Source organism: Dermacentor andersoni, chromosome 6, assembly GCF_023375885.2.
Source record: "Dermacentor andersoni chromosome 6, qqDerAnde1_hic_scaffold, whole genome shotgun sequence".
In the NCBI taxonomy this organism is placed as follows: Eukaryota; Metazoa; Arthropoda; class Arachnida; order Ixodida; family Ixodidae; genus Dermacentor; species Dermacentor andersoni.
The window spans coordinates 23,249,024-23,273,248 of NC_092819.1; the positions used below are offsets into that span (position 1 = coordinate 23,249,024).

A 24,225-nucleotide genomic window follows, 5' to 3' on the forward strand; every position below is an offset into this window, starting at 1 on the left:
GCGGATTAGGGTGGATTAAGGTGGATTAGGGTTGATGAAGGAGTAATAAGACCGATTATGGTGGATTAGGGTGCATGAACAAGGATTAGGGAGGATTAAGGTCGATTATGGTAGATTAAAGTAAATTAGGGTTTATAAAGGAGGATTAAGACCAATTAGAATGGATTAGGGTTGGTGTAAGTTGGTTGGAGATAAGCAGGATTAAGGTGCATGAATGAGGATTAAGGTGTATGAAAGAGGATTAAGGTGGATGAAGGAGCATTAAAGTGAATAAAGGTGAATTAGGGTTGATAAAGGAGTATTAAGACCTATTCCACTTTCATCGACCTTATTCCACCTTAGTCCTCTTTAATCCACCTGAATCCTCCTTAATCCACCGTAATCGTTCATTCACTGTAATACACCCTAATACACCATATTCCTCCCTTATGCACTTTAATCCACCTTCATTCACCCTAATCAACTTTCATCGACTTTAATCCACCTTAATTCTTTATGCGCCTTAATCCAATAACTAATCAAGCATTACTTAACTCTGCTAATCAGTAATCATCTCTTATACACGGCTGCACATGCTTTGGTTCGCTTCCTGCCTTCCTTCGGACTCGTGACATTTTCTGTAGCTCACAACGGGACCTTGAAACAAGTCTAAGGCTTTCACTTAATAAGTCGCACGCAAAGGGATATGCCACAGGCAATACTAGATCAGACGCACAAGGTAAAGCATACCATTTGGCAGAAAGAGTGTCTGCAGTATAGAAATCGCCTCAAAGCTCCTTTTACATCAGTATGCATCTTTCATACGGTTTTAAGAAAAAACCAACCGCTCATAAACGTTGCCTTCACCATTATCGATGCTGTTATGAGCATTTCTCGAAATTTTCAACACCACTTGGGCGCACAACTGACCCAAAATAACACGCCTCCATAGAATGCTGCCACCCGTCCGCAGAAGCCCAGGAGAAAAAGCGTGCCGTGCGCAGTCGGCGGGCGAGGAGAATCTAGGAGGAGAGTTCCCTCTCCTCCTCGCGGCGCTTTTCGCGGCGCCCTATTGGCGGCAAGAGTGGAGGCGCGACCACTGGAAAAGCTGGCGCCACCGTCGGCGTGACGTGGTATGAGGGATCACGTGGACACGGCGGCCGCGTCGGCTGCTTCGGAAGCGCCGAAGCAAGCTGAAAACGAAAGTTTAAAGTCCCACCTGCGTTGCGGTTCAGATTAAGTGGTGAGGCTTTCCCGTCTTGGGTGCCCGCTTGACAACAGTTGAAAACACTATAATAGGCAGCGACTGCCTTTGGAGGCGTGCAGCAAGGTGCTGCAGTACCGGACATATGCAACGGAGCCCAGTGTCAGCCTTATTCGCACGTAGCCGCAGGACAACAAGCTGCGTGAAACTTGGCTCGCGAAACTTAGAACTGCCAAACAGCCATTGGTTACAACTCGGGTATGCAGCAAGCACAGACGCGAGGGAGGTGTCTGCTACGGCGCCGAGTCTGCGATGTTCGGCGAGTAGCAGAAAACGCGCACTGAGACGCTCGCCCGCGCCCGCTGCCCGGCTAATGTCATGACGGTTTGGTCCATAAACTTGTTGATGCTAGATACTGGCAAGTTCACTGGAATGGAAAGAGAGCGACAAGAAGCATATTAAAGAAAGGCATGGCATATGGTCACGCTTGTGTTATGAATTGGTGCACTGGATTACGAGAAAGAAGCAGCGGGAAATCGCACTCTGAGAAGACCGATAAACTGACAGTGCGAGACAACTTGAAATATTGAAACGTCCAAGAATATAGAAAAAAAAAAAGATTGAATCTTCGCGACGGCACATCACAGTCGCTGTAGGCGCCGAGGCCGGTCGCTATAACGAAATTATTTTTGAACAGTTCTGATAGCGTACACGCAACAATGGTTGCTTGTGTACTGGCAAATGCTCATATTCGCATATTCTGCGGCCTAAAGCTCACGGCAAGGTGCGGAAACGCGCAGGCAGCGAAAGCGAAACATTGGGCGCGGACATGCACGCAGACGCGCAGTCGGTCGCTGCGAACCCGTGCGATATCGCTGCATTGAGGCTTCATTCTGTTATGCTGCATTTGGTTCTACAGACACTATAAGGACATACTTCACATAGTTTTCTCTCAGCGTTTGCCTACCTCAGCGTCTGTAAACGATTCTGCGCGTTAAGTTTGTCCAAGAGTATTATTTCGACAGTGAAAAACTTACCTAGTTTTGAGAGTACTTACAGAAATGTCCAGGTGGGCTGCCGCGTGGTGTTTCTATTGAGCGCCGTAAGCCAAATCGGTGAGGAGCTCGCACATAGGTATCATAGGCAACGAGAGGGTGGACAGCCTCGCCCATAGAATCCATTGAAAAAGGTGCCTTGAGAGGACAAGAGACTCTTCAGAGAAGCGGTTGTTGTGCCACTTCAGTTCTTTGTGGAGCTCACCTCACAAGCCATGTGTGACCAAGGGTCTCAAAAGAAACCAAGCCACTTTACTGCTCCGCATTCGCACAGGCTCTGCTTGTACCCCTGCGTGGATGTATAAGACGGGCCTGGCGTTGTCTCCATTATGTTCAACGTGTAGTGTGTGCGGTGACATAGAACATTACCTTATGTATAACGCGGAAAGGAGCGTGTTATTCGGGTCCCTCAAAAAGACAGGAATTCCTCACATTTCTCTTCAGGACATTGTTTTCCCGCGCGGGAACCAGTTGTGTAGGAAGGAGGTTTCTCGCCTTCTTTTACATTACCTGCAGGACACGAATTTGGCCTCCACATGGTGACCTTAGGAGTGACTGTGTAGTGGTGAAGTGTGTGTCTGATTTATGTATATTAAGTGTCGCTACGGTGGAGCAATTGCCGGCAGCAACTGCAAGGCTAATCCCACCAGTAGCCTACAAGCACTCAATTCAACAACAAGCGCGCCGCGTGATCCCTCGTACTACGCAAGGGAGGCGCTTCCGACAGATGGCGACTCCGTAAGTCCTCGCCCCCAATACCTCCCCTTACCTGGCGCAGTGCCGTTGCGGTGACTCGAAAGACAGTTGTAGCGTTTCGTCCCCTTGCTTCTACTTCCCACCCCAACCTTGTGCGGCCACATTGAGGCCTGTCTGTGAGTGAATGAGTTTGTGACCTCTACTCAATATCCATGTTCTCCACCCGTTTCCTCATTCCACCTCAGAAGAAACATTAAATAATAATTTCTAATCTCCCCCCTCCTCCTCTCTACGGCGGTGACCTACTATAACATGGCGCGTCGCCGGAGCGCCGGCTCGATAGCGGCGGATCGCGTTGTGCTGCCCAATCCGAAACGCATAACCGCCTCCGTTCGGTACTGCGTGTTCTGTACGCGGTTGCCTGTTGTTGAAATGAGGCAGCAGCTGCGCCCAAAGATCACATTACCAAGAAGCGTAATAGTCGGCCGATTTTTTTTTTTCTCGTGTGTAAGGTCTCCGGTTAAATGCTGTTCGTAAAATATGCATAACCAACTCGCCCAAATTAACACCTTACAATACAGAACATAACGCTACGCAAATATACACACCGTTGTGCAGCTAAATAAAATAATGCTACACATTCACTGCCGTTCAAAGACATTCAACGATCGCACTATTGACGATGCAGTCTGCTGAAGTGGTGAAATCAAGCGTCCTACTTTTAAAGCGATCGATTTCGTTAGCTACTTCTCCCACTTTGTATGGACGTCGGCCGATCTCGGTATGTGCTGGCTGCCGTATATTTTTTTTTCGAGGTAACAGGGGCCACTGGCCTCTGGGTATGGTCCCGAACAGAAAACTTCGGCACGGCCTATGTGACAATGGTATGTGCTCATATTTGACCAGTTCTCCGGGAGAGCAGGGCACCCGACTGATAGGCGCTGATGACGTCACGCACTAGGAGAGTGAGGAGGACGCGCGGGAGTAGCACGCTCCAGCTGCGAGGGTCGTGCGAGCGCCCTATCTGCAACAGACACCCCCGCGCATCGAGCGCGCACACTTGGACAGCCATTGCAACGAAGCTGCAGTTGGGATTCTAAGGATAGTGGGGGTCACTACGGGGTTTCAACTGGAGTGTTGTTTACAAGAGAGGCTGTGTTCTGGTATCTTTTGGCGTTGTGGATGACAGCGAGATTACTACTTCGTGTCTGCGGATGTGCCCTTTAGGTTTCTTTCTCGATTTACGGATGGCATGGATATCCAGCAGGTTGCACAAGAAAGCTACCGCCGACTTTGACAATCATCTTCGATGATTTCTGCCACAGTTATTAATGCGATAGCAATTATATGGACCCTCCAGGCGGATTTCTGCCGTCGACGTCGCTTCTCCCTCGCCTCAACCCCCTGCCTCACGCACCACAGGAGAGGGCACGCATCCGGGCCGCGTTCCTCGCTCGCGCACGAGTGATTGAACCGCGCTCGCCAACACACCCTCGCACGCTTTCACTCATACGGAACCTCACGGCGACGACGACGGCAGAAATGCGCCTGGAGTGTCCATATAATTGGTATCGCAACAAAAATTTCATCTCGCTAGCTGGCTTATACTGCCCCTGACCAAAGTGTTAATTAAGCAAAAGCAGCGAGGAAACATGCCAAGCTGATCTAGGTGAAAAGTAAGCTGCACGAAAGGTTAAGACAGGAAGAAACACACACTTAGACACGCAGCTTCTGCGATTCGCCGCATACGTTTCTTCCATTCGTACAGTTTACCCTTCTTTCAGTACGGACCAACTAGCCCGATAAATCTTGTTGCTGTAGGTGGATACCGCTTTCGCATGGTATCACTAATTTGGACAAGGGAGAACACCAGCGAGCATGAAACGCGCAGGCTGCCTGCCGGCACGAGCTCAAGCCTGCGGCGAGGCGTCCGCAGTGCAGCTTGATGGAACAGTGCGGCCATCTCACGGCTGTCAAAGGAGTGGCGACAGCGGCGGTAAACGCACGGGCGGCAAATTTGACAACTGAAGCTAGTCTAGTAACGTTGCGCTGGACTGACAGCCACAGAACACGTGACAGCCACATGCGTGAAGCAGAATTTGGCTTAGCGGGCGATCAACCGGAAACTATCGCGAACGCCTTCTCATGTGCGCTAGATAGAATGACGTAAGTTTGCGTATGGCCATTAAGCTCCACAGTGACGTTCGCGTAGTAAAGGTCGCATGAGGTGCCCTTGCTGCTCGCTTGTTACTACAAAGTGTTGCGACGCGGCACTGGTAACTTTGGCAGCCAAAGTCTGTCTCCGCTCGCTGCGATCGGGACAATGGATAGCGTGGTGTGCAATGTGTAGACCTTGGCATATGTTTCGGCACGGCGAACGTTCCCGGTTTCCGTGGTGGTTTCGGTTGTTCTAGTATGAGACATATGTAAGCACTGCGCAGTCGTGTCCATCAGGAATGCACTGCCATTTTTTTTCAATATTGTAGCTGAATCAGAGTGGCAAGTACCATGGCCTGGTGCTTAGGTTGTGTCCAAAACACAGCGGCCACGACAAGCTCCTAAAATCGATTGAAGCGTATAAGTCCAGCAAGAACATAACCTTTGATATCCGTTTCTGTTATCAGAACAAGCCGCCACTGCCGGGACCATAAATTTGGACACTACCTGAGCGTGCCTCCGGGATCGAGAGTCCTGTTGCTGCAGTCAAGTTTGCTAACTAATTGGGAAGGTGCAGACTGGCTGCACGAATTATCTGGCCAAACATGGAAAATTTTGGGGCCATGGAAATTCCTACAAGTTATCTGGTATTTCCAATTAATCGAGCTTAAATTACCAAGAGTTTACCATGATCCGATATGAAACTCACCTTTACATGCATGTTTGAAAATTGCAATGGCTTTGAAAGTCTGCGCTCAACTTCCGCAGTGACAGCAAATCCCCAGCAAGGCAAGATGTTTAGTGTTGATGAAAAAAAGAAAAAATTGTTTTCTTTCTCTGTCACTGCCACATAAAAGCAACACTGCATGTGAAAATAACTGAAACCGATCCAGGAAAATGTTCTCCATAGGTACTCCCATCACTTTTGCAATAGCTGTTCCACCTTGCAGTTGGTGGCACCACCATTTATTTTACTGAGAAAAACTTTCTTGCGTGGGGATAGCCCCACATACAACGAAATAATTCCAATTCATTCTAATGTTTATACAAGTAAGCTTTGCAGTTGTTATGAAGCCTAACCCTCATTTGCTTGCCTCTTTGCAGGATATGAGTGAAAATGAACAGAGTTTGCTGACAAAACTATCTAGAATGTTCCTGATGGATGTAATATTCGGACCAAGGAAAGAGCATTGCAGAGAAAGCAAGGGAAAAAATTTTAGTGTTTTTAGATATTCCACTCCACAGAAAATTAAAACAATTCCTTCAGCTTAACTTCTGACCATGGAGAGTACATTTGCACCAAACACAATGGAATATTATTTCAGTTATAAATTGTTAGTACAGAAATTAATTAATCAGAAACTTCATTGCAGAGCTATCAAAAATAACACGTTAAGACATTCTGAGGTCAAGGTCAAACAGCGCCCTCTTGGATTTTTTTTATAATTTAAGCCTAGCTTTTCCGCAAGGCAGTTGGACAAACTAATGGCAGCATAGCATAAGAGTTTTTACAAACAGTGGGAACAAGCAGTTTGCTTGCCCTATGACATGGAGAATCTAGACATGGCTCTCATGATAGAACCATGTGCAAAGGACAAGCACCAGCATGTGCACTTCAGTCTTCTTTAACCTTTAACCGGTTTCTTTGTGTATGGCACAAAGAAACCGCACAAGGTAAACAGGAACTTAACCTTTAATCACTGCTTCTAACCTTGTCTATCATAAAGAAACCACACAAAGTAAAGAGGAAGACAACATTTACTAGAATGAATTCTGATGTTTCACATCAAAAGAAATGGGATGCGTGAAATAATAACAACAAAAGAAAGTGGTTTGAGTGGGAGGAGGCTGTTATAGAGCAGCTTGACAGCATGTTTGTTTCGTGATAACAATTTTATACAGTCCAAGCACCAGAGAAACTCAGGAATAAGTTACTACGACTACCATGTGCATGATAAATTAGGAAGCGAAACAGTCTCAGCGAAGATAGGCATACAGTGTCTGTCCATGCAGTGCCTTCACATCATCTGGGGTTATGTGCGTCAGCTTTCCAGATTTGTCTCGAGATCTGTAGATTTCCAATGTCTTTCCTGAAGTGTTGAAAACTACTGAAACCTGAAAGTAAAAACAACAAAATGCTAGAATTAAGCACCGCATATTTAAAGTGCACAGTGCAGTACAGTACACTACAATACAGTACAACAAATGGTGCCATGCAAGTGAGGTCCCCTGTGAAAAAGGTCCCCAGTAAATCTAGGTGCCCAGTGGCACTAACCTTCCGTTGGGTACCCCTTTGAATGCACAGTCAACTACAAATGTTTACGGACCATGGGATCGCAGAAAATGTGGAATTTCCGAGCAGCCTGTAACAGTGGCCAGTAAAACAGTACATCACAACGCTGCTTGCATATATTAGTAGAAGAGGCTGAAAGTGCAAATATAAGGCTGCATCGTGCAACTGTGGAGATATTCAGCCTTTTCTCAGATCCCGTGGTCCACAACATTTTGTGTTCGGCTGTACCTGTTAAGCAGTTTTACTTGTGACAAGCAAAAGAGGCTCTTATTTGACTTTCAAAAAGACAAAGCAGGATTGTTGGTAATTGACAGATTATTTAAGCAACATGGATAAAACACTGAAGGAACACAAGTAGAGGAACCAAGGTTACGTCTGCTACAACAATGTGCAAGTCAGCGAGCGAAAAGCCTGAGAACCATTTGGATCGATCGCAGGAGCCGAAGAAGCTCCTTTTTTTCTTCTTGTCATCTCGCATCACGAGGCACGAGACACATGCGCCGAAGTGCGCCATACATAAAAGGTAGCCGAGGAGGATGACAATGGCTGCCAGAGGGCTAGTTGGTCCAACTTTGGGCCGAACTGGCCAACTTTGGGCCAGTTGGTCCAACATGTTTAAAGATGAAAAGAACCACGACTTCAGACGGGACGTTAGATGAAGCAGTGGACAGGATGAGCAGTAACTAGCAACTGGGGTTTATTACAATGAAACACTCATTACGCTCATTACTGCTCGTCCTGTCCACTCCTTCATCTTACGGCTAGTCTGAAGTTGTGGTTCTTTTCCTCTTTAAAGTTGTCAATTATGCTAAAGGAGTTGAGCACTTTATTCCTGTCTCTTGAGGAAAAAAGGTACTGTATTTACTTGCATACTGAAGGCACTTCCTGAAAAATTTACACATGCATTAGAGGGTGTGTTCCTTATGCTGGGTAAAATTTTGAGTGTTTCATTTTTCCACAGCCATCTCTAATAAATGAGAGACATGGTATGATTTGGCATCTGATACGGCGCCTGACGTGCCGGAACGAGAGCCAGATGTGAAGTGTTTAGCCGTGCCATAGTGCCAAATTGGACGCCTGGCGTGCACGCCTCGGATCCAGCTGCCGTTCCGGCACGTTGGACACTGAATCATACTGCATGCCTTCTACTTTTGTCGCACGGCAGGCCTCTGATCTGGTACCATGACACAGTAAAAGGCCTCGTATCCAGCTGCTGTTTCAGTGCGATAGACGTGGTATCAGATGCCAAATCGTACCGTGTGTCTCCTACTTCAGAAAAGCAAGTTCGGCGTGCAATCGTTATGCGCAGAAAAGAAAAAACATACTTTTTGGTTGGAAAAGTAGGGGGGGGGGGGGTGTTTATTATGCAACTAAATACAGCACTCGCAAGAGAGAACAGAGCACTGGACAGAGGGCATATCCAACATGCAGAAGGGCATCAGTGGTGGTCACTTGGGTGTTCACTGTCCTACTCTGGCTGTGCATCAAAATTTACTAGTAGCACAGTTCTAAGTTGGTGTTCTCAGAAGTTCGTACATAGGGCTACCGAGGATGCAGAGATAGCTAGGTGTAACAACCAGAGTAAATTTTCACTGGAGCAGAAAGAATTATAGCTTCTTAGATTGGGTCCTGGATAGAGTGGTTAGTAGTACTCTTGAACATGACAGGATTAGAAAGCCATGCACTCATGCTTGTCTGTCTTGTAATAGTTGTCTCTCATGAAAATCATGATTACCTTACTGTACAAGCATGCCTTACTTCTGCAATCAATTTTATTGAAATTTAGTGTTCTTTGTTGCTTTCTTCTTTTTGTGTATTTTGCCTGTGCTGTTGAACAATCACTCATGCAGTTGTGCATGTGGCCACTGATTAAGCATGCACATAGGGTGAGAGCAGATGCATTTTCTGTGGGAATTCAGCGCTGCGAGCAAGCCATCACCGTTCCTCCCTTTAGACCTTTGTTAAAATGATGGGCTTATCTCTCTTGCTGTAAGAATTGCAAATCTGTCATAGAGAAACTGTAGTTAAGCGAGACAATGAAAAATATACATACAATCGAACCTCATTAAAACGAACTCACACAGGACACGAAAGTACTACCTTTTTTACATGCAATATTTGTTATGCTCTGTCACCCAGAAAATCATTATATTTTCTTCATTATATCTGACAATTTTTTATATCAAGGTTAGTAAAAAAAAAATTATGGGGTTTTACGTGCCAAAACCACTTTCTGATTACGAGGCACACCGTAGTGGAGGACTCCGGAAATTTCGACCACCTGGGGTTCTTTAATGTGCATCTAAATCTAAGCACACAGGTCTTTTCGCATTTTGCCCCCATCGAAATGCGGCCGCCGTGCTCAGCAGCCCAACACCATAGCCACTGAGCAACCACGGCGGGTGTCAAGGTTAGTAGTAGCAGGCTGCAATTCAAGCAGGTGTTAATTGTGCTTACCAGCTGTTCAAGTCTAGGCACATCAACCAAATTATGGCCAATGGGATTTTCCAACAACACTGTTGCCTTGAGTCCATTGGTCTGGCTGGCAGCACCACACAGCTCAACATTCACGTATCTGGAACATTATCAGAGCGTGCTTCCTTGCAAATTTTATATGTGCCAGACACTAATAATCCTTCAAAGCTCATTACACAGGAACTATTTCACACTGTCATCCACAAATTTTACAGCATTATCGGCCATTGATAGGTGTATAGGTGTCACCGAAAACAGACAGAAGGCTAAGTTTGTTTCAAAATCTAACAGAAATCTTATAAAGTGCAACCTGTTATGCTTGAATCATTTACAGTATTACTCTGGTTTTAAGGTCAAAATTGATGCCATTTTTTTTAAATGCATTTATTGTGCTAAACAATAATACCAGACAAATTTGCTTTGATAAACGACAGAGATCCAGGCACGCTGTCATGGGGGAAGAAACGTGTCCCCTCAGAGCAATCATTGAATTGATAAATGTGGTCAGAGCTATATATATGTGGCCTAACTGTGGAGGAATTTTTCTGACGAGTCTTCAGCACAACTGTTATTAACATCTAGTTTCCAGTTTATAAACTTTCTAGGCCTCTGAATGTGGCAGTGCGGAATAACAAATGCGAATGGCATCAGTTTTTTCAGAGTTATACACCAGTTTTCTACATCCATGCAGTTCACAGATGGCCTTATAGTAATACTACATCTTTCCATTAGTAGCAAAGCAATATTTTTGAAAGAGTAAGGCTTTGTTGTAAGTCGACTAGCCCTTTTAGGAGCATTTGTTTAGCTCAGTCCTAAATGGATCCATGATAAGAGTATCCCCTATACATATAACATCCAAATTTCATATGACCCTTAGTCAAATGAGAAAAGGTAAGGCAGCTGTTAGGGCATTAAAGTGATATGTTTCGAGTACTTTGTTGAACTAACAGCAAGGAATGTTGCGTTACTGTTTGGTGAGAGAAACCTTTAAAAAGAGCTAACTTTCTAAGGAGTTTCAATGTAGTGGATGCTGATTATACGAGGGTGAATGAGAAAGTCTTTGCCCCTATATTTTTTTAGCCAAACCGCGGCTGTAAATGGGAAGTCAACATATCCATTTCTAGCAGTGGACCTTTTTTGAACCGGCCTAGCCTTATCTGCCGGTAGCTTCACAGCATGGCGGTGCTGTCAGTTGTTGAAGATGATGAGTATGCTTCACATGTCCACGGAGTACAAGCAACGAAGCGTGGTTCATTTTCTATGGAGCAAGGGAAGAACACCCATCAAAATCCACAGGGAAATGCAGCCCACGTATGGGGAAAGGTGTCTTGCTTTCAGCAATGCGAGGTGGTGGTGTTGCGAGTTCGCAAAAGGCCGTGAAGACTTGCATGACAGTGAGCGTTCGGGGAGGCTGCATGCGTCACTGACTGACGACAGGGGCATATCAAATTTAGTGCTGCAATGGGACAAATGTCTGAACTGGTGTGGGGACCATGTGGAAAAATAGTGTAAGGTATATAGAATAGTACGTATATTTGTAGTTACCTGTAAGTATCTCATTTTGGCTAATAAAAAATAAGGACAAAGACTTTCTGATTCGCCCTAGTATCACACATCATGAAAGTTTTGCCTTTTTGTCACTGAGCTCAACTGATATACCGTATTTATATTCGAATCTAGGCCGATAGTTCTTTTTCTAATAATCATATACCAAACTCTAGGATCGGCTTAGATGTAAAGTTTTTAAGAAACGCTTCAGTTTTTAATTGAAATTGATAAACATGGTGCGTAGCTAGAGGCATCTAGAAAAGTCGGTATCGTAGCTGCTACTAGCCGCGGCAGTACACAACTGAAGTACACGAGCAACGTCGCCATTTTGACCTGTGCCGTACTGGAGCCTCGGAGCTGGTTCTTTTTTCTATGGTATCGGTGTGCGGTATGGCGTTATCATAATGGCACCAAACAGGCGATGCCACTATAGTGCCACTTTCAAACGGAAAAGTTGTGCAAGCTGCAGAGGCATCGTTAAATTTCAAATGTTCAAGTCAAACGTTCAAGCTGGGTGGGACTTCGGCATTAATCAGAAAAACGTCCGTCATTGGAAGGGGCAATGGGAGATGATTTCTGTGTGCACCACAACGAGGATGACATTTACTGTTGGAAGATAGTGCACTATTTGAAGATGACAGCGATAAAGAAGATAGTGACAAAGCAAGCAGCGATGATAACGTAGAATGAGCTCGGCAAGTTCATTATTCAATAAATGCTGTTTTCATTTTGTCGATGCTGTCCTCGCTTTTTTCGTTCAGCCTACATTCGAGGAAAGTTTCTTTTTTTTCTCTGGCTTCGGACTTTCAGGGGTCAGCTTAGAATCGGGGCCAGTCTAGATAAGAGTAAACATGGTAGTATTAGCAAAAGTGCATTTTTATTTTGAAAATTGCATGAGAGTTCCTCCAACATGTGCCTCATGCAGCTCAGCCCTTTCTGCATGCAATGACTCAGCAAGCATGCATGAAAGCAGAGCTAGCACACAAAACCAAGACTGCATTTACAACATTTTAAACTATTGTCAGGGCTGACATCATCCCCCCTGTCAGTCATACGATGGTGACAGAACACATTTCTCTGTAGGTTGACGAAGACAAACTGCCGCTTTCATTATGAAAGTTCACTCAAACCTTTCCAGTTTCTGATCATAAAAGGAAGGTGAACATTATCGTTATTTTATGAAGCTGGGGTGCATGCTAGATTTTCATGCACATTATTTCCTTAGTTTGAACAGTCAGAATTCGAGTGCATGGTAGATTTGGAGGCATGCAGATTTGGAGGCACGTAATAATCGGGTAAATATGGCACAACATTATTAGCCGTACCACTTAACAACAATTGCTCCGATGCAAACTACAACATATACGTAACAAATGTAGTCTACAGGAAATTTACCTTAGTTTGTTTTGATTAACACTGAATCGTTAACCGTTTAACACATGTTGGCTTTATATGGTATAGCAGGAACACAAGAAAAGTGCTTACCTGCAGTAAGGAGTTTCACTCGAACCTGATGCTTTGTTGACATGTGCATCCACTTGCTTGCCTGTGGCTCTAGGCAGGGCATCTTTGCTCGCAGGTGATGTGCTGCCACTTGGCTTAGTGATCACTATCTTCATTTGGGAGCCCTTGAGCTAGATGAACAGGACAAAATAAGGGATGGAGACAGTGCAATAATTACTGCTTTTGCATACTGGTTTGCATGACAGCTGAGCACCTGCATAGCTCTCTAAAGGCCTCGTAGTCAAATAAAGATGCCACTGATAACCACAACTGTGGATCAAACTTGCAGCAATTGTGCATCATGACACCTCATTTAAGATGTTTTTCTTAAGAAATAATTCTGTAAGCATTTCTAACAATCACAACGAACAAGAGTCACTAGTAGTATTTTTAGCAGAAAGTTTACCAGCATCGTAGCTTTCGCACCACTGCAAGCACATTTAGCACAGCCATGAACATACCACCAAAATCTGAATTTTGCACGTTTACCTAAAAACAAGCTGAATGTATAATTCATCGCTGCCACAAGGCTACATTTACGGACCATAGTGAGATTTCAACAAAATATTTCTCCTTGGCAGAGATAGCCAGACCTTGACTTCATACAAGCAGTAAAGTGCCACCAACCTCATGGTCTTCCTCAATGATGACTTCTTCACCGGCAGATGTGCTGCCCATCTTGAGGGGTACCTTTAGTGTACCCTCTATTAGAGAATGGTGAGAGGTGATCACTGTGGCAATGGGGTGATGCACAGGTGATACTTCCAAGTACACAGCCACTTCATCAGTTGGCACCAGGTGGGCCTGTAGTCACCACAGCATGCATAGAATGAAAACGGACGTCAGCACAAGCACATGCAACATTGCTGTATCCTTATCCTATGTCAAACTAGGTGTGACAGCATCATCTATTTACTTTCTGTATAGAGTGATGATCAACACTTTGCTTCGGTTAATAATTTAGTTTAGTAGTTTAGCGAAAATCATCCCTCATATTTTTACTTGGAAATGACAACTGCAGACAAGTAATGATGAACTGAAGAAACTCTTTTTTGGGCAAAGTTGTAACTGCCTGAGAAAAACAACCTCGGGGCAGTGATGGCAACAGCACTGACTTACAAAGTAAATTTACAGATATGTGTTACAATCAGCCTATTTACAATGCATGAGAAAGCATTCTAGGTCAGTCATGGCAGTTGTGATCGCGATTCTGGAACTTGCTGCTCGCATCACTTGACAGTCTGTCCTTCCGGAAAGAGCTTGTTAATGTTTTTAACATAAAAAAGAAAAACATGAACATACCTTGCACAAGAAAAAAACAACAACATAACACTGGATGACACTCAATAGACAAAAGTGCAAAGAATGGTCAAAAGCGATGGCAATGTTGGTGCCCTAAGACCGTTGCAATAAGTTTGGAGATGATGAGCTAGCTCCCTCAGGGCCTCATCAAAATATTGTCACAGCTAAAGGCTAGCAAGAGAACAGAAGAAAACGAACTGAGGGACACGAGCAGCAACCATGCTCCCTTTGAAAGAAGACGAAGTTGGCACATTTGCTCTTGTGGTCTATGAATACAGAGCTGGTTTTTGTTTCTAGCATCCTGTTCCTGCGTCATGTTTTTCTTTGATGTCGTGATACTGGTAGAGGTGCTGGGTAGTAGGGCGGCGTTTTCACGGGCGCACAGAGGGTTAACAACTTGTTCTAAGGACGAGGCAGGGATGACGAGCTGTGTGGCGCTGGGGTTGGATGATGGACGGCTGAAGCATGGTTTATAGACCGCTGGTCTGGTAATGATTCGGGCATAGAAAACGCTTGCCTGATTTCCTGCCATGCAACCTCTACGACAGAAGGCACCACAGGTTCTTGCAGAGTCACCACAAGACATTTTCAACCAACTCATTGACACACATACCTACAAGGCAGCCCAATATCTAGCACCAGTATCCAGACTGCACATGACCCATCATAGGGGCACAGTGATATTTTAAACTAAGAATGCTATGCTTCTTGCACATCCATCACACCGTGTTACGTTGTCACCACAAGACAGTGCCATGTATAAAAACAAGATTATCTAAAGCAGAGTTCACATTTAATGCATTTTTCTTCTCAGTGGTTCTTCAGTTACATGCTCATATTAACGCAGCAAACAGGTGGAAAGCTGGGCTGTTGGAATTGATGCATTCTTTGGATCAGCGAGGGAAATGACGGCAACACAAAAAGGGAACAAAACATGATGAGTGCTGTCTAACTGAAGTTTATTAAGAAAAACGCAAAAAAAAGGAAGACACCATCTGCGAGCGCTCACAATCTAACAAAGAGATAGACGGCTCCGAAACACAATCATTGGGCACCTTTTGTATATGAAAGGAGTCTGTAAGTTCATGAGCAAAAATGTCTTTGTGCTTGATGATTTTAGTTCTATCGAAGAAAGGCCTACAACCACATGCTTTGCAGTCTGCAGAAAGATGGGAGGCAGGCCAGGCACGTACCCAGGGGGGGGGGGGCCCAGGCTCCCCTACGAAATTAAGCAACATACCCCCCGCCCAGGCCACCACTCCTCGCACACATTCCTAAAGCGCCGACAAATCAATCTACTCGGCGGTCAACATTTTGCTGCCTTTTACAGCAAAAGCACTATAAACGAACTTCCGTAGCTTTTTTGGCGTCCGTTAACAGAAAAAAATCATCATGTGGGTCGATCCTGGTGATAGTGCAAAAAGGGTCCAAGATCAATGGCACATACCCCTGTGGACTCTGGAACCTATAACGTGCCCTTCGGAATCTTCGGGATGGGCCCATGTATGGGGAGCGCTTAACGCCTGCTTCACCTCCGCCACAGGTGAGCCCGGTACTACACTACCTTTGGGACCGGTCCACGGATGGGGAGTGCTTAACGCCTGCTTCACCTCCACCGCGGGTCGGCCTGGCATTGCACTACCTTCGGAAAGGACCCACGTATGGGGAGCGCTTAACGTCTGCTTCAGATCCGCCGAGGGTGAGCCCGGTGTGGTACTAGTATCTTCGGGAGTGGCCCACGTATGGGGAGTGCTTAACGCCTGCTTCACCTCCACCGCAGGTCGGCCCGATATTGCACTATCTTCAGGCCGACCCGCAGCGGAGGTGAAACACTTCGCTTTTCGTTTGAGAGCTCTTACTGTTGTCGGCTTTCGCTGCTATTCCATTTTCACAGAGTGGAATGGTTGTCAATTTTTTCACTCCTTTTGAATGGCAGTGGTTATCGGCATCTCCTGGGTTGTGGAGGCCAGTTTTCTCATCATTTCGGTGCCCGCGCGAATAACTGAAGGTGAGTTCAGTTGTCACCATCTATTGCAGCAGGCAAGGCATAGTTTGTTTTAATTATAATATTTTATTTTATTTATAATGCCCAACGAAATTTTTATGTCAGCATCTATTCAATGATCACGTGCATCGCTGTTGCCTCGTTAGTTCAACCTTCTTTTTTCAGATTGATCTAGGGGCCATAAAAGGGATTCGGTTGATAGTCAGTTGGTCTATGCTTGCGGAATGAGTTGCAGCCGGAGAAAATGCCAGTTGCGTTTAACTTTTCCTTTTGCTTCATTATTTCCTTGAGTGATGACTCGCGGCGACGCTGGCAGGTCCTCGGTACCATATACCCGCGATATGGGTTCGATAAGGTAGAAAATAAAATAATGCGAAACAGCGTCCATCATCAGACCCTGCAATAACCGTTAAACCCATAAGCAATATGACTGTTACCCGTTACCTCATTTGTCATTTCCCAAATTGTGCAGCACTTTTCGTGCAAAATTGGCAACTGGAAACAAAAGGCGGAAGGAAATGAAAAATTAAGCGATCTACTAAGGGAGAGAGCCAAGGCAACAGCCAAACAGGGAGGAAAAGCGAAAATTGTTTGGGAAGATATTTATGGGTTAACATCTTTTTATTTAAAAAGGAAGAGAAAACGCCGCCGGAAGTGGACAATAATTCTGTGTGTTTTGAATGACACTTCTACAGTTATCAATAGAGCCGCCTGATGTAGCTACTTCTCTGCTGTGCTAATGGGGGTGTTTTTCTAACCTTCCACGCTGGGCGCAGTACGTCTAGAACCGCAGCGTCCTGCGCTCTACGCGATTGTACAGGACTGGTGACCACGCATCGTTACGCAACTTCCCAAATACCAACACGAGTCAGTTTTGGCACTTGATAGAGCAGTAAATGAGGGATCCAAAAGAAATGTGATTGTTCCGCAAATATACATTTCTCTATAATTCTTGCACAGCTAATTCAAAAAAACACTAGTAGAAATCTTTATTTTGCACTTTCGCTTGTGAACTTGTCTTTGGCAAGGTTCTTCCTGCACATCTTTCATGCGCGAGTCCATTGGACGTGGTTCTTTGTTTGCCAAGTAAAGGAAAGGTGTATCTCACAGGCATACCTGTGAGATACACGTTATTTCAATTCTCTTTTGCGGATTTACGCGTCTTTGTGGCGAATGGTGGGCATTATTCACATTTGTACTAGTAAAAGTACCCTCCCCCCAGTCATTCGCATAGAAAAGTAACCTTGGCTTGCCCCTCCTCCCCCCCCCCCTGAAAAAAAAAAAGAAAAAGAAAGAAATCCTGCGTATGTGCCTGAAGCAGGCGTTCACTTCAAAGTATCTTTGTGCTGGCGCAGGCACTCGTTCACACAGTTGCCAGTCCACTCAATGTAGGCTTTTCCACAAAACAGTGGAGTTTTGAACACAATGTCAACGGCACAAGAGACAAAGGGGTTTCCATGCTTTACAGAGCAACCAGTGGTAGTTAACCTACCATATTTACTTGCATAATGATTGCACTCATGTAATGATTCCACCTCTAAGTTTTGTCATCAAAATTCAATGTTTTTTTCTTTCCCACGTAACGATCGCATCCCCAACTTGCCGCAGCGACATGTCGTATGCCAAGTCTAGCTGATGATGATCGTGCTAACCATAGGTCAAATGCTGTCGAATGCTACGCGAACGATTCTTCAAGACTCACCAAGCAGTCTGCACGCACCAAACAGATCCTTAAGCAGATGCCCCATTTCACTCCTTTCATCACTTTCCACACTTCTAAGGAAAAAAAAAAAAAAATATCTACAGCCAAACTTGCCTTGGCTTTATTATTTATAGGCTTTATAATGGTTGTGGTGAACAACAACTTAAAAAAAAAGAAAGAAGGCACCGTTCAATTCCTTTTGTCTGCACTCGTGGGCATGCAACAAATCGCGAGCGGCAATGACAGTAGCACCACGTTTACATTGATACGTTAAGTGTGCCCTATTCATACGCAGTCGCTTGTAACACAGCTAAGACATTCACCCACCCTTAGCAGAAATGTGCTGTATTAGGATTGTAGTGAAGACAAATGCCGTAGTTTTTGCAGCATGCCCACCATCTGTTTCTATGTCACCGGCAACTAAGTGCGCCCATATCTGTTTCCGTCCCCTCAAAGTGGACATGGTTACGTTATTGCTGCAAATTTGCTGATATTAACGATATTGTTCATTACTGATACGAAAGAAACTGTTTCAATGCACATAATGTACTCACAAGAAGAAAAAAAAATTGCGTTTGGCACGTTCGGCTTGCTCCACCAGCCACTATTTTTGTTTTGATGTCCTGCACTGTTACAGCAACAGCTGCCTGTTTGCAGACCTGCTGTCATCCCGCAGCAAACGCGAGAGGAAAAAAAAAGATTTTTTTTTCGTGGGAAGTTTACTTCGCGAAATGATCGTAACCCTGAACTTGCATCAATTTTTTTAAAAAGAAAAAAGTGCATTCATTACACGAGTAAATTATGTAGGCACCTTCCTCTCCATCGCTGTGCAAGCATTTTTAACATTTAACATGGCAGAAAAAACTACATTTACATTAAAACTTTAGGCACTATATTTCTAAAGCCATGAGATAGTCCGTGGATGTATGGCATGACTTCAGCTTTACTGTGCTTATTATTTTGACCAATTATGTCAGTTTCTCTTGAGAGGAAAGTACGCAGGTTAACTACTGCTGGTTGCTCTATAAAGAATAGGAACCTTGTGCCATTGGTGTCGTGTTCAAAATTCCACTGTCTTGTGGTAAAGCCTACAGTGGGCAGACTGGCAATTGCATGAATGAGCACCTGCGTCAGCATAAAAATACTTGAAAGGAAATGACTCCTCCTGTTTCTGCACTCTGTAAAGCAGGCGGTTGTAAGCCTTTCTTCGATAGAACTAAGATCATTGTCGGGCACAAAGACAAAAAATGCTTTAGAACTTGCAGAAGGCTTTTACATACAAAAGCTGCATGATGATTGTGTTTTGAAGCTGTCTATCTTTTTGCTAGATAGTGAAACACAAATGCTTGGCGATTCATTCCGCATGACCTAATGACATGCTTACGCGGATGGTGTCTTTCTTTTCCTTGCGTTTTTCTTAGTAAACTTCAGTTGCTAGACAGCGCGCATCCCGTTTTTTTTTTTTCCCTTTTTGCATTACTGTCATTTTCCGCACTAATGGTGCAGCAAAAAGTAAAAGAAGTGCTTACTGCCTCAGAAGTGAAGCATTTACAAGTTGTGGCCTTATTCTAGAGTTTTACTACAAGCATTAGCACATGAGAACACTTTATGGCAACATATGAGACATCAAATGCTGTGCTGCACAAACGCAGGAAGCAGCTGACCTTTTTCCGCAGCTTCTGGACCCGATTTATGACCTCCCTGGCAAAGCCCTCATCCATCATCGACTGATCTGGTGAGATGTCCAACAAAATGAGAACCTAGAAAAAAAATAGAAACCCAACAGCTTCTTATTTAATATCAGGCTGCTCTAAGTGCTTAAACTATTGGCTTCAAATAACAGTTCCTTACTTGTAGTTATGCAATATGCAAAGTGTAGCTTGAAGAAAATACTGCCCATGGTAATATGCAGCTCGCGCACATTTACAAAAACTTTTAACTATGATCAGTGTGACCTCCTATGAAGTATACATGCTTGCTCAACCACAACTCCTTTACTTGCCATGTACAGTTTGTTACATGCTACACTAGCAAACTGTGAGCAGTTAAAATCTGAGCAAAACAGATGTATCGCAGAAAGATGAAGACGAAGTGACTGGCAGAGGGTGAATAAAGTAAGCCTCACCTAATGTTGAAACACTGGTTCCAAGCTAATCAATGCAGAACAACTTTGTTCATTTGGATTTAATGACACACACAAAAAAAAGAAATATGGCCAAATTAACTGAATATAGAATCATTGAAGGTATAAAGACAATAAATAAGTGCTTGCTATGCCAATCCGGCTTTATTTACTGAATAAACTGGAAATCCTTGCTTCCATTTCTCACAATGTCAGTGCAGAAGCAGCAATTCTCGTCATCGCGTGACTGATTAGTGCTCGCAACGGCGGGCGACTTTTGAATTTACTTTGTAGTGTAGCCTGTTTGGCCATGGCACTAGCCCTGTGCCTACATTTGAGCAGACAGACGTGTCACTACCAGTAAGCTGGTCGTAAGCTGGTCTACGTGTCAGTAAGCTGGTCAGCAACAGATCGTCCGTCCATCACGATATTGTCACGGGCTTGATGCCAGTGTGCGGGCAGCGGTAGAATCGGTCTTCGTTATGAATAACACCCACTGTGTTTCTGACATTGTGCACACATTGCATGGAGTCAAAATGGAACTACTACTCACCTCAACTGCTGTATCGAAACTATGCTCGTTATCGACATGATCATGAATGGTGAGCGTGAAGTTCTGAACGGACACGCATCGAGTCAAAACAAAACTACTGTTTGCCGCAACCGCTGTGAACAAAACCGTGATCGCTATCAATGTGATCACGGATCGTGACTGCAGTTCTGAAAGCATATGCGGCCACCGCATTGTCAGATGCAGCGATAAACGCACAAATGCACAATAGATACAAAGTGTTCGGCATTTCTGTCGTCCCTATTCAGTTTCCGCTGATGACTATGGCGATGTAGACTCTGCTGCTTCATTTCAATTGGCCGCTAGCACTGCTGTTGCTCTTTTGCATTGCACATTTTAGCATTCTACACTCGCCATGCTTCAAGGGTTGTCAGATTTAACTGGTGTACGGCCAAGTATGTCCAAATTAACAAGAATTTGATGCCATTAAATAATGCATACGCCTGCCGGGACCAAAGACATGTCCAAATTATCCGATTTTCTGAATTGATGAGGGTTGAACCAATGAGATTTTGTTGTACGAGCTGTTCTGAAGCACGCAGCATGCATTCATTGCTGAGCAGACTCCTGCACTTTCCAATGTCATTTGTTATTTGTGCACAGGGCTTCAAATGCAGAAGAGTGATGAAAGAAAATACAGACTTGACATAACAAAATTGACAACTTAATCAACATGCAAGAGTGCAAAAGGGAGAAGGGGAAATAGGAAGGGCCGAGACAAGATGCACTCACATCACCCTCAGCATGGGCTTCATACTGCTTAGACAGCTCCTCAGCGTGAGCTCCGGAGAAGCTGTACTGGACACGGATGTCACCAGCTTCTAGCCGGTGCCCACAGACGGTGGGCATTTCACCTTTGAGATATGCCTGGATGGTAGCATCCTTCAGAGCCTGTCATAAAGAAGACAAGGTGAGTCATTGAAATGTGCCCCATGCCAACAATTTCTCGTTGATGCTTTCACGCCCAGCATAAAATACTGAAAACAATGCAGCAAAAGTTGCAGAAAAGTCCACGAGTGTTTTATAACCGTTGTCGGAGAGCACTCTCTCATCAATCACTACAGTTCACAATTTTAAGTTGATGCTGGGCGAAGTACAGTTCAGTACTGCAATAATGAAATGTTACGCCACTATATGTGCATTCACACCTGTCTAGATGTTGTCAAGTGTTTAACCTGACTTGATTGCAATCTGCCCCCTATATCTGAAGCATGTTTTGTTAACTATTGCCTTTAAGGCCGGGATACGTGGAGTGTTTGTCTCGAACAATTTCGCACAGCAGAAAACGCCGCTGTGGCGTGACACCCAACTTCCGCGGGCTGGTGATACATGGAGCGAATAAGCGGCGGGTGCCGCCTCAGTGTGGCCAGACAAGGCAAGTTGGCAGAAGGCTGCATGACTTCTGGAAGCTCATGCAACCATCATCTGCGGGAGGGCATTCCGCGCACCATTGCCCCACCTTGTGATGTCTCCAAGCGTAGCTTTCTTTAGACAACTCGTTCGATGGCCGTATGGCTAGCTACCTTGCACTGAGCGTTCTTTTTTTAAAAAGAGGAATTGGTTTTGCTTTGATTTTGATAGAATTAGTTATGACCGTAACATGCCTGCAAATTTGAATGCACCTTTTATTCAGAAAAGGTGCGCATAAGAATTGTGCAGATACCATATACAGTTGCCGACAGATTTTTTGGACTCCGAAAATTTGGACTTGATGGATATTCCCGACTTATAAATGCACCATCAGAGTTCCCATTGAGATAATGCATTTGTACGACCGATTTTTTGGACGAAATTAGGCCCTAAAGTTAGCACCATCAGGGTTCCTATAGAGATAATGCATTTGCGCGACCAATCTTTTGGATGAAATTAGGCCTTAAAGTTACATTTTCCGGACTAAATTGCTCGTTCTGAACCACACTACCTGATCTTGGAGGCCACCATGTTGGATATCCCACTGGCTTTGCCGGGCTTGGCTTCCAATGGCCCGCTTTATAGCCTCAGAGATTAGGAGGCATACACATTATCTTCCAGTCTCAGAGGACATGCCTGCTCTTCCTTGGTTGACAAAATGCTCCAGGAGACGAGTTTCTTTTTTTTTCTGTCAGCACTATCGTAATAATCACTCAGCGCAAAATATATTTAGCTTTGGTCGCCATATTGCATGTGGTGTGTCCACAGAAGCAAGTGTACCTTTGAGACTTGGTCGCATCTTTGTGGCTCGTTTTTGCTATCTCCATGCCAACCTCCATTGGCGAAGATTGCCAACATGGTGGCTATATCGGCAACTGTATCCGAAGACCACGGAGACAACGTCACTGTAGCGCAAATCCAAGCAAATCTGATCGCCACAAAGCGTAGTAATAGGCAGGACATTATAAATTTTTTTTAGCCACTCTAAACCTTACACATTTTATTTTTTTAGCTGAACTACCTTTTCTAGATATTTTCCTGTCCCCGCGAGATCCGGAAGATCGGTCGGTGACGGTACAGCACATAGATGTCCTCTTAAAATAAATCACATAATGACGCCATGCAACAGTGCAGCAGGCAGCATACCCGAATCTCTTGAGACACGGCCTTAGACTCGCCCCTGAGGCGCAATCCAAGAGCCTTGATGTCCGGCTCTGCTTTCATCAGGACGCCATATTTCTCTTTTTCCACTGTTACAGTCAACTTCCTGATGTTCAGCTCCTACAAGACAGCAACAAGAATGAGCAAGAACAAAAATGAGTGGGCAGGCTTCTATGCGGAGATAAAGCTGCAGTTTTACACTGTAATAAACTTCAATCAAGCACATGCAACTTTGACTTCCTTCATTATTCGTATATGCATGCATACGCTTAAATAGCTCAAGAGTGGTAAGGAGTTCGACAGGTTTGTGCTTTATTTCTTGTTAAGTCAGGTGCACTTTGAATGTTGCACGCCCACTGTATCTAAAATTAGGCTCAGAACAGACTCTGGAGAAACCGAGTAAACTACAATTCTTTGAGAAATAACTTCAAATTCATGTAGCTGTTGAACACACCATATTTTGGCTCGTATAACCTGCATCAAAAATTTTAAAAATTTAACAGTAATGCTGAGGTATGGATTATGTGAATTTTGTGTTGAGGTGTGACTCCGCAGCAATGCGGTTCATGCTGCTATGAAGCCACAACTTAAGGCAAGGCTTTCCACTATTCAAAGTTTCGTTACTTCCTAGAAAACACTACCCTCTCCCCCTCCCTGCATGTTGAAGCTCCTTTCTGCACTTCTTTATGGTCGCGCATTTACCTTCTGTTTACAAGTCAACACTTTTATGTTAAGTAGCTAGCGAATAGTGCACGCGGCACCGCAAACTAGAACTTGGATCACAATAAGCTGCACTCAATGGCTATACTTAGCAGCATAAGCTGAAGCTAAAGTTGTATGCACGCAAGGGAGCAAACTGCGATTTGAGCTTGCGGACTGCATATCATGTGGTCGTAATACGTAACCCTGCACTCAATGGCTATCCTTAGCAGCATAAGCTGAAGCTAAAGCTGTATGCACGTAAGGGAGCAAACTGCGATTTGAGCTTGCGGACTGCATATCATGTGATCATAATACGTAACCCATTCCCACAGAGATCGCT

General features: G+C 44.6%; 1 protein-coding gene across 2 annotated transcripts in view; it reads right to left on the reverse strand.

The window, feature by feature from the left end:
• Nucleotides 1–6,831: 6,831 nt before the first annotated feature.
• The window catches only part of IleRS (Isoleucyl-tRNA synthetase), a 53,746-nt gene continuing 36,352 nt past the window's right edge, over nt 6,832–24,225 (reverse strand). Inside the window, exons 25-31 of one of the 2 annotated variants that reach the window (XM_050170076.3) lie at nt 23,169–23,303; nt 21,345–21,503; nt 19,584–19,679; nt 13,538–13,714; nt 12,893–13,041; nt 9,842–9,959; nt 6,832–7,206 (exon numbers count right to left, since the gene is read on the reverse strand). In XM_050170076.3, the coding sequence (XP_050026033.1) occupies nt 7,069–7,206; nt 9,842–9,959; nt 12,893–13,041; nt 13,538–13,714; nt 19,584–19,679; nt 21,345–21,503; nt 23,169–23,303 (972 nt within the window). In that variant the 3' untranslated portion in view covers nt 6,832–7,068. The remainder of the gene's footprint in view (nt 7,207–9,841; nt 9,960–12,892; nt 13,042–13,537; nt 13,715–19,583; nt 19,680–21,344; nt 21,504–23,168; nt 23,304–24,225) is intronic. The other variant, XM_055065942.2, reaches the window with a different exon arrangement.